The sequence below is a fragment of the Musca vetustissima genome, unplaced genomic scaffold, assembly GCF_032173495.1.
Source record: "Musca vetustissima isolate MV318-11 ecotype Yass unplaced genomic scaffold, APGP_CSIRO_Mvet_v1 utg36595, whole genome shotgun sequence".
Classification (NCBI taxonomy): domain Eukaryota; kingdom Metazoa; phylum Arthropoda; class Insecta; order Diptera; family Muscidae; genus Musca; species Musca vetustissima.
Window position 1 is genome coordinate 130,782 of NW_026880470.1, and position 10,890 is coordinate 141,671.

Genomic DNA, 10,890 nt, shown 5'->3' on the forward strand with positions numbered 1-10,890 from the left:
AGGTACCTTATACCGTTATGCACAGACCTCAGTCGATAGTATATTGTGTGTAGCTGGGTAAGAAATCCAATAGATTTTTAGAATTGAAACTAATTTAAAATACCACATACACATACGTATAAATACATAGACTTGTTGGTAAATTATATGTCCATCATATAAGCCCATTTGTGACGGGTTCTGTCTTCAATTTTGTAAAGCATTTAAATTACACACCTGTAGAAATTTCACGCTATTTCACCACCAGCCACCCTATTATTAATAATTATTTGATTTACCAATTGTGTGCTTGTGTTCTTTGTTCCCTTTGTTGTAATCGGTTTTTATTAATTTTGTTCTTCATTTCTTTTTTTGTATCATTACAGAAAAGCTCGTCGCAAAGAACGAGATGGCGATCAAAATTCAACAGATACCAAATTATATTTGGAGGAGAGTGTTTTAGAACGTAAATTACCTGAAGCTGATCTCAAAGCTCTAGTTGATCTACCAGCTGGCTTAGATTATAATGAATGGCTAGCATCGCATAGTAAGTATTGCATTAAATTCGATTATTATTAATTTGGGAAAGAAAAAAAATTAATCAAATAATGAACTTTTAATTTCCAATAATGCACCATGCAGTTTTGTATTAAATCATAGTCATCACCAGTGACTGTGTTAAAAGGCGGCTAGAGCCATCTGGTAGCTCACACAACAGCGTAGGAAATTTCTGCAAAGATTAATTTTTCTTCTCTGTGTAAAGAATTAAGTTCCACATCTGATTCCAAATATTTTATTTATTTCAAATATAAATTGTAATTTGCTAACAGGCCGTTTTGCTTCTATATTCTATAGACCAGTGGTAGGCATAATTAAATTTAGAGTAAGTGTAGGTGAGTGTAACTTAGAATTCATCACCCAAAATGAGTGAGGAAAAGAGAACAAATGAGAGTACGTTTTTAACCATTTACGCTAACGTATAATTTTCCGAAGTTTTGAACACTGATTCGTCATTCGATGGCGCCTCAGCTTGTCTATTATAGACCAGTGATGCTTATATACGGAAACTAGTGCCCTCTGGTTAGGCACTTGGCCTCTGCCTTCGCTTTTCTTATGTCCACTGTCAAACGTTTTTTTTTTTTTTTTTTTTTTTTTTTTTTGAGAAATATCGAGCATACCTTTTATAGACCCACTATCGCTATAATGGCCCGTCAGCTCGTTGACAACCCAGTTCGTCTACGATTGACTGCTTAGCTCATCTATGACAGACTCTTGGGGCCTTCAATTATTTGAGAATCAATAAAGTGTTACATACCACGGCAATTAACCTGTTCTTGTACCCTCTGTAAAGAAAATCAATAATAACAAGTGTTAAATCACGCATATTTTTAGAGTATAGAGAACTTCAACATCTGGAAATACCATAAAAACGGCTTTCTATTTCCTGGAGCACAATATTCAATGAAGAGCTATTACACAAAAAAATTGACGTATAGATGGCTGTCGTATATCATGACAAAGCGCAAATTAAAGATTATATTTTATCAACGCCTAAAGGTATGCACTGCACTCTTTTTGTCTAAAAGGGTTGACGATTAGCTGTTCGATGGCTAACAAAAAATAGTATTTAACCATATTTTTTATATGTAAGAAACATCTTAGTTGTATACAGTATAAATTCACCTAAAATCTTCCCTTCTTCTCTCTTTTCAAAGCATTGAACCCTGCTACTACATCTTTACGCACAAAAGTATTAATTATTTTCAATAAAAATCAACTAACTTTGTATTTTTGAAGTTGAATAATACAATATTATTGTTGTTGCTATAAGTTCCAAAAATTTGCTATTATCTATTTTTAAAGACATTGGCTGCTACACATATTTCCAATTTTTATTCGGAATTATTCATTATGTCATATCATTCAAAAATATATTTTGTTCGACACCTAAAACTATGCACTGGTATGGTATGACAGTATACCGGAAAATGGTTGCTCCTAGAAGTTTCAAAACTTCCAAAAACCTATTTTCAAAGGTGTGGGCTGCCACCCATATTTCAAATATAATGTTAGGAATATTCGGTAATATTAATGTCATTGAATATTATATTTTTGTAACCCCTAAAACTGTGCACTGCTCCTTACACCTTGTTTCAAAGGCCTTGGCTGCCGCCCATCTTTAAAATATATTATTCGGAATTATTCTTTATATCATGCCCATTCAAATTATAAGTTTCGACTCCTAAAACTGTGTAATGTTTCTAAGACCTATTTTTAAAGGCCGTGGCTGTCACCAATCTTTAAATTTATTATTTTTCAATGCCTAAAACTGTGCATAGTGCTTTGTTCTCAATGAAGGGGTCGGGAACGTTGACATATGACGATCAGTGTACTCATAAATTTTTGTTATATGTTCCAAAACTTCCTACGATCAATTTTTTTAAGCGAATAGGTACATTGACTTCCAGGACCCTCAATTTATTTCTTCATTGCATTATTTCTTTTGACGCACAAAAGTATGTATTATACATTCTTAATATTATAACGATTCATGCATATTTGCATAATTTTAATAAATTTGTTTCTAGGACACGTTTTAAAAACGTGGGACAGTAGTAGTATCCCTCGTGAAAAACCTGGCACAGCAATAGTATCCCTCCTGTGAAAATGTTTAATGTAATATTCAATTATAGAAAGATGATTTTCGTTGAATAATTATTAATAAAAATGTTTATATTGCATTTAGTGCATACTTTTAGGGTTTGAAAATTACATCAATATTATATTTTCCAACACCTAGAAGTATGTACTTAATCACTACTAAATTGACAATATTAAGATTTTTTTGACGAAGATCATATATTTCACCTATTTCGTTTATTTAGTTCCTTTTGTCGTTAACGTAGCTGATCGATCTTTCTCTTTTTTTAAGGACTCTTAGACTCTTCTTGTATCTCTCACATAGTATCGTGTTAATTCGTGAATGGATGACAAAATTGAAAATTGTGCAAAAATAAAAAAAACTATTTTAAATAATTTCTATTTAGTAGAATATTCAAAAGCTACAACTGAAGAACGATAAGCACAAAATATTTTTTAATAAATATATATTTTAAATAAATAAATTAAATAATTCTACTATTTACACAATAAATTGACAGCATTTGAAAATCGAACGACAACGATTGAAGAATATGGTGATAAAGGAACGAGATCAGAAAAAAGAACGGATAAAAAAGAAACTATATTAATTAAAGAACTGGAACTAGTTCCGATCGTTTTTTTCTCGGTATAGTTGTAATGAACTAGTTCATTCCGGATCTACCCAACTATACTGAAGTCAATCGAAAACTTTTTAATACAGTAAACCCCGCTTAATTACCTCAGTGAAAATTTCCAGAATTTTGAGTAATTATCCGTGGAAGGTAATTAAGCGACCACGGTTATTTACCTCGCTAGGGTAATTATCCGTGGACCCCGGTTAAATACCTAGCAAGGGTAAATATCGGGGTTTAATACAGTAAACCCCGCTTAATTACCTCAGTGAAAATTTCCAGAATTTTGAGTAATTATCCGTGGAAGGTAATTAAGCGACCACGGTTATTTACCTCGCTAGGGTAATTATCCGTGGACCCCGGTTAAATACCTAGCAAGAGTAAATATCGGTGGACACTAGTGTTTTGTTTCTTTCTTTTTTGCTTGATATATTAACTGGAGCTTTAGTTTGATAGACAAAGATGTATTTCTGGGAGACATTTCACGAAAACTTTCAAAACAATAGGTTTTATGTTCACATGTGTGGCAAGTGCACTAGCAAATGTAAGCCATTTTAAGTGAAGTTGCCAGATTAAAAAAAATACATTGGGTAATTACATGGGACAGATTTAAAGGTACGGTTACTTTGGGGTTGGTTATTTAGGGGCAAATAAATGAAATGGGTAATTAAAAGGGGGTAATTAAACGTGTAATTTTATAAGGGATTGTACTGAAAATAACTGGGTATTCTGAAATCGGACTAATTAACCGTGGAAGCTAATTAGGCGTGGAGGTAATTAAGCGGGGAATACTGTAGTGCATTTTTCTATAATGTTAAAATGCCAACAAAAAATAATATACTATTTTCTAATTTTAAATTAAACCTAAGAGAATATGTAGGAAGGGATGTATAACAGACCATTTAATAAAATTAAACTAGGTATTTTATTTTGTTCTTGCCATTTTCAAATCGATTAAAATTAAAAACTGGCATGACTATTATCCATAATTGACGCTTTTATATACATGTTCTGCTGGCCTTGAAAGTAAAATATTATTATTTTTTAACACATTCAATTAATAAATATTTGTTACCCTGTGGCTTTGTAAACTAATTCGATTTTTGAATTGAAAAATAATATTTTCCTAAATTAACACTATATTGCCGAAGGCGGTCATTTTGACCGCTTTTCAATTTCAAGTACCAAAACAACTGCGCATATAATAACACTTTTTTAAAATTTGGTGACTTTTTTATAATAAACGTAGTTCTATGTGGTACAAAAAGTCACCAAATTTGAAAAAAGTGTCATTATATGAACAGTTGTTTTTGTACTTGAAATTGAAAAGCGGTCAAAATGACCGCAATCTTGTGTTAAACATTACTGCGTTTAAAAGTGTGTCCACTAATACGATATTACTCCATTGTATCTAAACCCTCCTTTAATAATTCCCAATAGACAATCAAGTCCCACAACATGTCATGCCATCTTAATGTGTTTTTAATATTGTAAATTGTGTGTAATTAATCTTTAAATATTTGCGTGTTTAAACTTGTCTGTTTCACGACGATTTTTTTTTTCATTTAGAAAATATAATAAATTAAATTTGCAATTTATTTGACTTAAGAAGAAGAAGAAAAAGAGAACAGCTGGATTATGATGTAAGCATTGCAACCCACATATACCGCCACTTCTATTGTTGAGAACTCTTCTCCCAGGGAGAAAGTTGTGATGTTGGTGGTGATGTGATATATGGCATAAATGCTAATTTATTCATTACTTTATGGTAATATATCATGTCTTACAAAATGAAATGATTTTAGCTAAATATTAAGGTGGGTGTTAGTGGAATTTTTTAAAATGTCTCCTATGGGATGGTCTGCTGAAAAGAAAACAATGTTTGTGTAAGAGAAATTCTCTCTTGTGAGTAATACAAACGAATAATTCCCAAACTTTGTAATAATAATTTTCTTCTTAGTCAATATTTTGAAATACCAAACCACATATTTAGCACTTATTTTTATTTCCAAATCAATAAAAGAGAAAAGTGTGACAAAAAGCACAACATTTTGCCAATTTATTTCATATTACATCATTTTTTCTTTCTCTCTACAAAATTCGCCTTAGAGCCAAACTAGCTTAATGTCCAACACCAAAAGAAGATATATTAACGTTAAGTTATTCTTTTCATTTTATTGTCATAATAATAAATACCAATAATTGTATTTATCATCAATAGCTGGCTGGCTAGCACCTTATCCAATATCGACATTTGTTTATTTTCACTTTCTTCTTTGCAAATAACCCACAAAAAATAAAAGAAGAATACCCAAATGAAATAGAAATAGACGTTAAAAATAAGATTGGCAAAAACTTGTTTGTATCGAATTCAAATTAAAATTTATGCAAATTTTTGTTTTACACTTTTTTCGGGTATTAGTCATCCTTGTTGTCGGTTTATATGGCGGTCCGTCCTATTCTTCGTTTTTCTCTTGTGGCCCATGAATTAATTTTTTATTTAAAACAAAAAAAGAAAGGAGATGTTTGTTTTTACGCAGTTACTGTTGTTTAATGAAATTGATTAATTTAAATTGCTAACCCATTTGTTGTTGATAGAGACTGACTTGGCCTGGCTGTGAGTGATTGTTGGGTAGTTGATTTTTCTCGAGGCCATATCAAATTAGATAGTTGTAATCAATCATGGTTCGGATGTAACAGTACAATTTTTTTTTTGTAAAAGAGAATTGAACAGATCATCTCAAGTCTGATCAATGATAAGCTTTCAATTGTATGTACCCACCACTCCTAGGTATTTGAAAACTTTGTTGAAGTTAATTTCACTAAGCGGATGGTTTAGTGAAATTTCATGAATAACAAAAGTAAAAAAAAAACTACAAAGAAAACGGTAGGATCGAACGGTGCCGAATATTTGATACCTTACTCAACTACCAATTGACTTAGGATCGTAGTTGTGGCCTTAAGAGCGGCTAAAAGAACTCAAAACAAAGAACCTCCAACACTTAACCGATCATCACCAGAAACTATAGGTGTCCATGGCCAGAATCGAATTTTGTTGGCAAAAAACGGCCGGTTTTAGACCACCCTTATTAGTTTTTCAAAGTGCTTTTGGTCGGTGCTTCTTCCCCATAAAAGGTTTAGGTTCATTGGACTAACTCTTTTCAGATCGACCTTAATCAAATTTGAGATCAGAAAATGTTCAAAAGAAGCTCGTATAAACATGTGTATGGGTCTATTGATTAATTTTTATTGGTTTAGTGCGGCTCCTGTTTCAAATTTTCTACAGATACATCAGACAAATAAGTAATGACATTGATCCTGAAAGGGCTAACATTTTGAAATTAAAAAAATATATATATTCCATTCTTATTTTAGATGCCTCCGTGCAACATTTAAAATACAATCCATGAAATTGTGAAAAAAAATTATTCATATCAAAACCATTCAATTGTCGTGTTAAAAAAATTATTTGTTGATTCAAAATTATTTTATTTAAATTTCAATATTTAGAACAATATTTACTAATTCCAATATTTTCTCCTTTTTTCTCTCTACTTGCAGCATTGGCTCTATTCGAACATGTAAATTTGGTATATGGCACTATTAGTGAATTTTGTACCACATCGGGTTGTCCCGATATGACGGGACCGGGCAATAGGTAAGTAATACACACACAAAATATTTTCAAATCCCTATTTAATGATAATCAAATTCCCTTCTCTCCCCCATCTAGAACGTACTTATGGTTTGATGAGAAAGGCAAAAAGACGCGTGTTGCCGCGCCCCAGTATATCGATTATGTTATGACGTTCACCCAGAAAACGGTTAGCGACGAATCGATATTTCCTACCAAATATGCCAACGAATTTCCCAGTTCGTTTGAATCGATTGCCCGTAAAATTTTACGCTTGCAATTTCATGTGATAGCACATCTCTATGCGGCCCATTTCCGAGAAATTGCGCTGCTGGGATTGCATACGCACCTTAATTTAACATTTGCCCATTTGACCGCCCTGCACAGGCGTTTCAATTTAATCGACGAAAAGGAGACGGATGTATTGCGTGATCTAGAAGTGGCTTTAAGATTGACCGATGACACAACCAGTAGTGCTGGTGGTGGCGATGGTTCGTCGCAGAGTGATTCGACGGCCGGCTCAATGATGTCGTCATCGAGCGCAGCAGGTGATAGTGGGAAGCAGTGTGGGGAAGATGTCAATTCAGTGCAACACAATAATACAGCAGCGTCGCTGATAGATGGCGGTGGCGTGCCGATTTGCACCCAGCCAGAGGCTGGCACAAAGTCACAACAGTTTGGTGGTGTGGGCGGCGGTGGCGGCCTGATTGGCGGTATTTTGGGTGATTTGAGCAGTGGCGAATTTGGTGATACTATGCATTATTGTACTTCGGCAGTTCCTGCTTCCTCCACTAACTGTTCGGTAACAAATCCCCTGCAGAATACGACACCTTCCACCTGCAATTCCATGAATGGCACCTGCAGTGCGGCAGATGGTGGCGGCGGCGGAGGAGTTACAGCAAATGGTAATAATGGCGCGGGCGCTTTTCACCAACACAACAATAACAACCATGTAACACAACACCATCTCCATCATCATCCACATCATCATCATGCGGTGCACCATCACCATCATCATCCGAATCATTTTGCGCAAAATACAGGCCTCATACAGTGCAATGCTAGTAATGCTCCTACAGCAACGGCTGCAACTACGTCAACAACAACAGCATAGCTGCTCTAGATTAATCCTCAACAACAACAACAACAAACAACAACCTTTTCCTACTACTGCAACAACAACTATAATAATATTAATAACAACAACAACAAATGTACTATCCTTACCCTAAGTTTTCTGTTTTGAAATGAACACAACAACAACAAAAACAAAGTAAATAAAATTAAATTTAGTTTTAAACGAATAATGAAAAGTTGAAAAATTCAAATAAAAACAAATTAATGTTAAATATATTTAAACAAAAAGTAAAACAAACAAAAAACAACAACAAATACAATGTTTTATTAGTTTTTAAAGAAAAGAAACACAACAACAAAGTAAATAAGTTTTATTTCTTTCATTTTTTAATTTTTAATTTAATTCTTATGTTTTTTTATTTAAATCAAAACCAAACCACAAGAAAATGTGTGTATTTTAGCAAAAATTGAAAAAACTGTCAATGTAAAAAATTTAGAAGAAAAAAAAAAACAAATGATGCAGAATGATGATGACGTAGAAGAGAATGAATCGTTTAAATAAATTTTGAAATTGCCCACGTAATTCAAAATTATTCTAGAGGATAGGGAATGTCAAATTTAAGGGAGATGTGCATAAAGTTTGTACCTTGCGTCAATATATTGCCATATAAGGCATTTTGCCACGTATTGAGGCATATATTGTTGATTAGATATGTAGGGGATTAGAGAACTAATTTAAATGTCCTGTCAAAATTATTTAAATAACTGTGTATTTGGAATATGTGAAGTAGGTCTTAAATTGATGTATTGGCTTTGAACAACTAATTTTAGTGATTTTTGGAAAATAGTTAATTTAATTCCTTTGTTATCTTATATGCGTCGTTTATTTTGAAAGTGGTCCCTTTTAGGTTCTGATACAAATCTTGGTTTTCTAGAAACATTAATACCACTTAGCAATATTTTTGAAAAAAAAATCAAATTCCAATATTTAAATATCTCAATATAAGAAAAAAAATGGACTTAAAGCACTTTCGAAACAAGCGACTCCATTATCAGTGCGGTTGTACTGTATTGGGCAACAGCAACGAATTTTGTTTATATTAATTAAATTTGTGTTTTAATTAAAGTTTTATGTTTTATCAAGGGACAAATCGAGAAGAAATGAGTATTACAGATCTCAAAGGAAAACTAAAAATAGTTCCAAAAAATTTTTAAATGATTTAAGGCTAGCGAGAAGCAACCAACCAATATGAATGTTAAAACATGACATTTGAATATTTGGGAAGTCTCATCCAAAGTAACGTTACGAGCACTAAAATTAAATGCTAGCTGCTTCTTTAATAATTACATTTGAACGTATTCGAGTGAGTTACTGACAACCATTCCGGGAAGTTCAAATCTTTTGGTTGTTTCGTTAGTCTTAAATTCAACTGGAACATACTAAAATGAACTCTGATCAACATACTGATTTAATTCTTGATTATATATGACCAGTCCGGTTAAATCAGAGGTTTGTTTATAATTTCTGGACTATTTCTGGATGGACTACTTAAATGACTTTAATTGGCTCTTTCACTTTATTTACAAAATTAATATCATACAAATTATCCCATTTGTTTTCTAGAATGGTTTAAAATTAATTAATCGAAAAAACTTATCGTTCTTTAAGCAGTGAAAGTCGGACAATTTATAAGTTATAGAGGAAGATTTTTCGAAAATCAAAGAAATTAGAATGAAAACTGTAATCTACTCATAATTGCCACGTTTAAGACTTTCTTTGAACCATTGAACTCCGAATTTTTTCTTGGTCCATATAACATTTTTATACACAGATAATTAATGCAATTCTAGATCGATATAGTACATTCTTACTGGAAAATAAAATTCATAAAATTTTAGGAGAAGCAAATATAATAATAAAAATAAAATAATAATAATGCTAGTGGGCCACATTGGGACTTAAAATTTTAAAAGGCTACATTGAAGTTTTTTTTGTAATGAAATAAATCCAAATTAGTCATTGTATTCATGAATTTAAAATTATTTATGGTTTAAAAATTTCTTATTAAAAAAACATACGAAGTAAATTCGTAAACTGAAACCATTTTTCTGTGTTTTAGGAAATATATGTTGCATATGGTCGAATGACAGACATAAACATGATTTGTTTGAATTAAACAAAATGTGCCTGTGGCTTATAACTTATAAATAACATGATCTCACTGCTGATGATTTTTAAATGTCATCCAATATGGCTACTTTGACACTTGCAATTCAGAAGAAATTGTCTCACATATACTTTGCGAATGCACCGAATACAGCAACACAAGATCAACCTACCAAGACTATTGACATCCTCTAAGGCGAGAATTTCATGAATAAACACCAACAAGTCAAATTCATAAGAGAAATCAAAATAGAAATTTAATAATTTGTCGTGGCACTAAAACGGATGCGATTCAAGCCGGCTAGCCATCAATACACCTTTCTCTAAAACACTAGACTAAGGCCTTTAATTCAGAAAAAAATTATATGAACTTATTGATAAATTGAAGGCGGAAACAAATTTATACGTAGGCATACCAAATTTATTACTCAATGCGTTCTGTTTTTAATTAATATTGAGAATTGGTAGAACCGAGCTGCAAATGTTCTATTTATAATGAAGTTTGAGAATGTACACTTTTGTACGAAACATACTTGCATGATTTGAATGTTGTGGTTTAATTCATTGCTGGAAAATTGTCCTAAGAATTATGTTCAATATTTCGAAGAGCTAGAAGAAAATTGTTAAAGTCTCGTCGTACTTTACTTATCAAATATTATTCATATTCTGGGAATTTATAATATTTATAGTACTTTATAATTATATAGTAGTAATATTTATAGTACTGTAGTATGAACTGTTGAAATAACTCAAGGATA

The 10,890-nt window shown here is 32.1% G+C and overlaps 1 protein-coding gene across 2 annotated transcripts in view; it reads left to right on the forward strand.

The window, feature by feature from the left end:
* Positions 1–8,180, forward strand: part of LOC133326151 (MOB kinase activator-like 2) — a 73,294-nt gene extending 65,114 nt beyond the window's left edge. For both annotated transcript variants that reach the window (XM_061534830.1, XM_061534831.1), the window contains exons 2-4: positions 366–526; positions 6,816–6,912; positions 6,988–8,180. In XM_061534830.1, the coding sequence (XP_061390814.1) occupies positions 366–526; positions 6,816–6,912; positions 6,988–8,002 (1,273 nt within the window). In that variant the 3' untranslated portion in view covers positions 8,003–8,180. The remainder of the gene's footprint in view (positions 1–365; positions 527–6,815; positions 6,913–6,987) is intronic.
* The last annotated feature ends 2,710 nt before the right edge of the window (positions 8,181–10,890 follow it).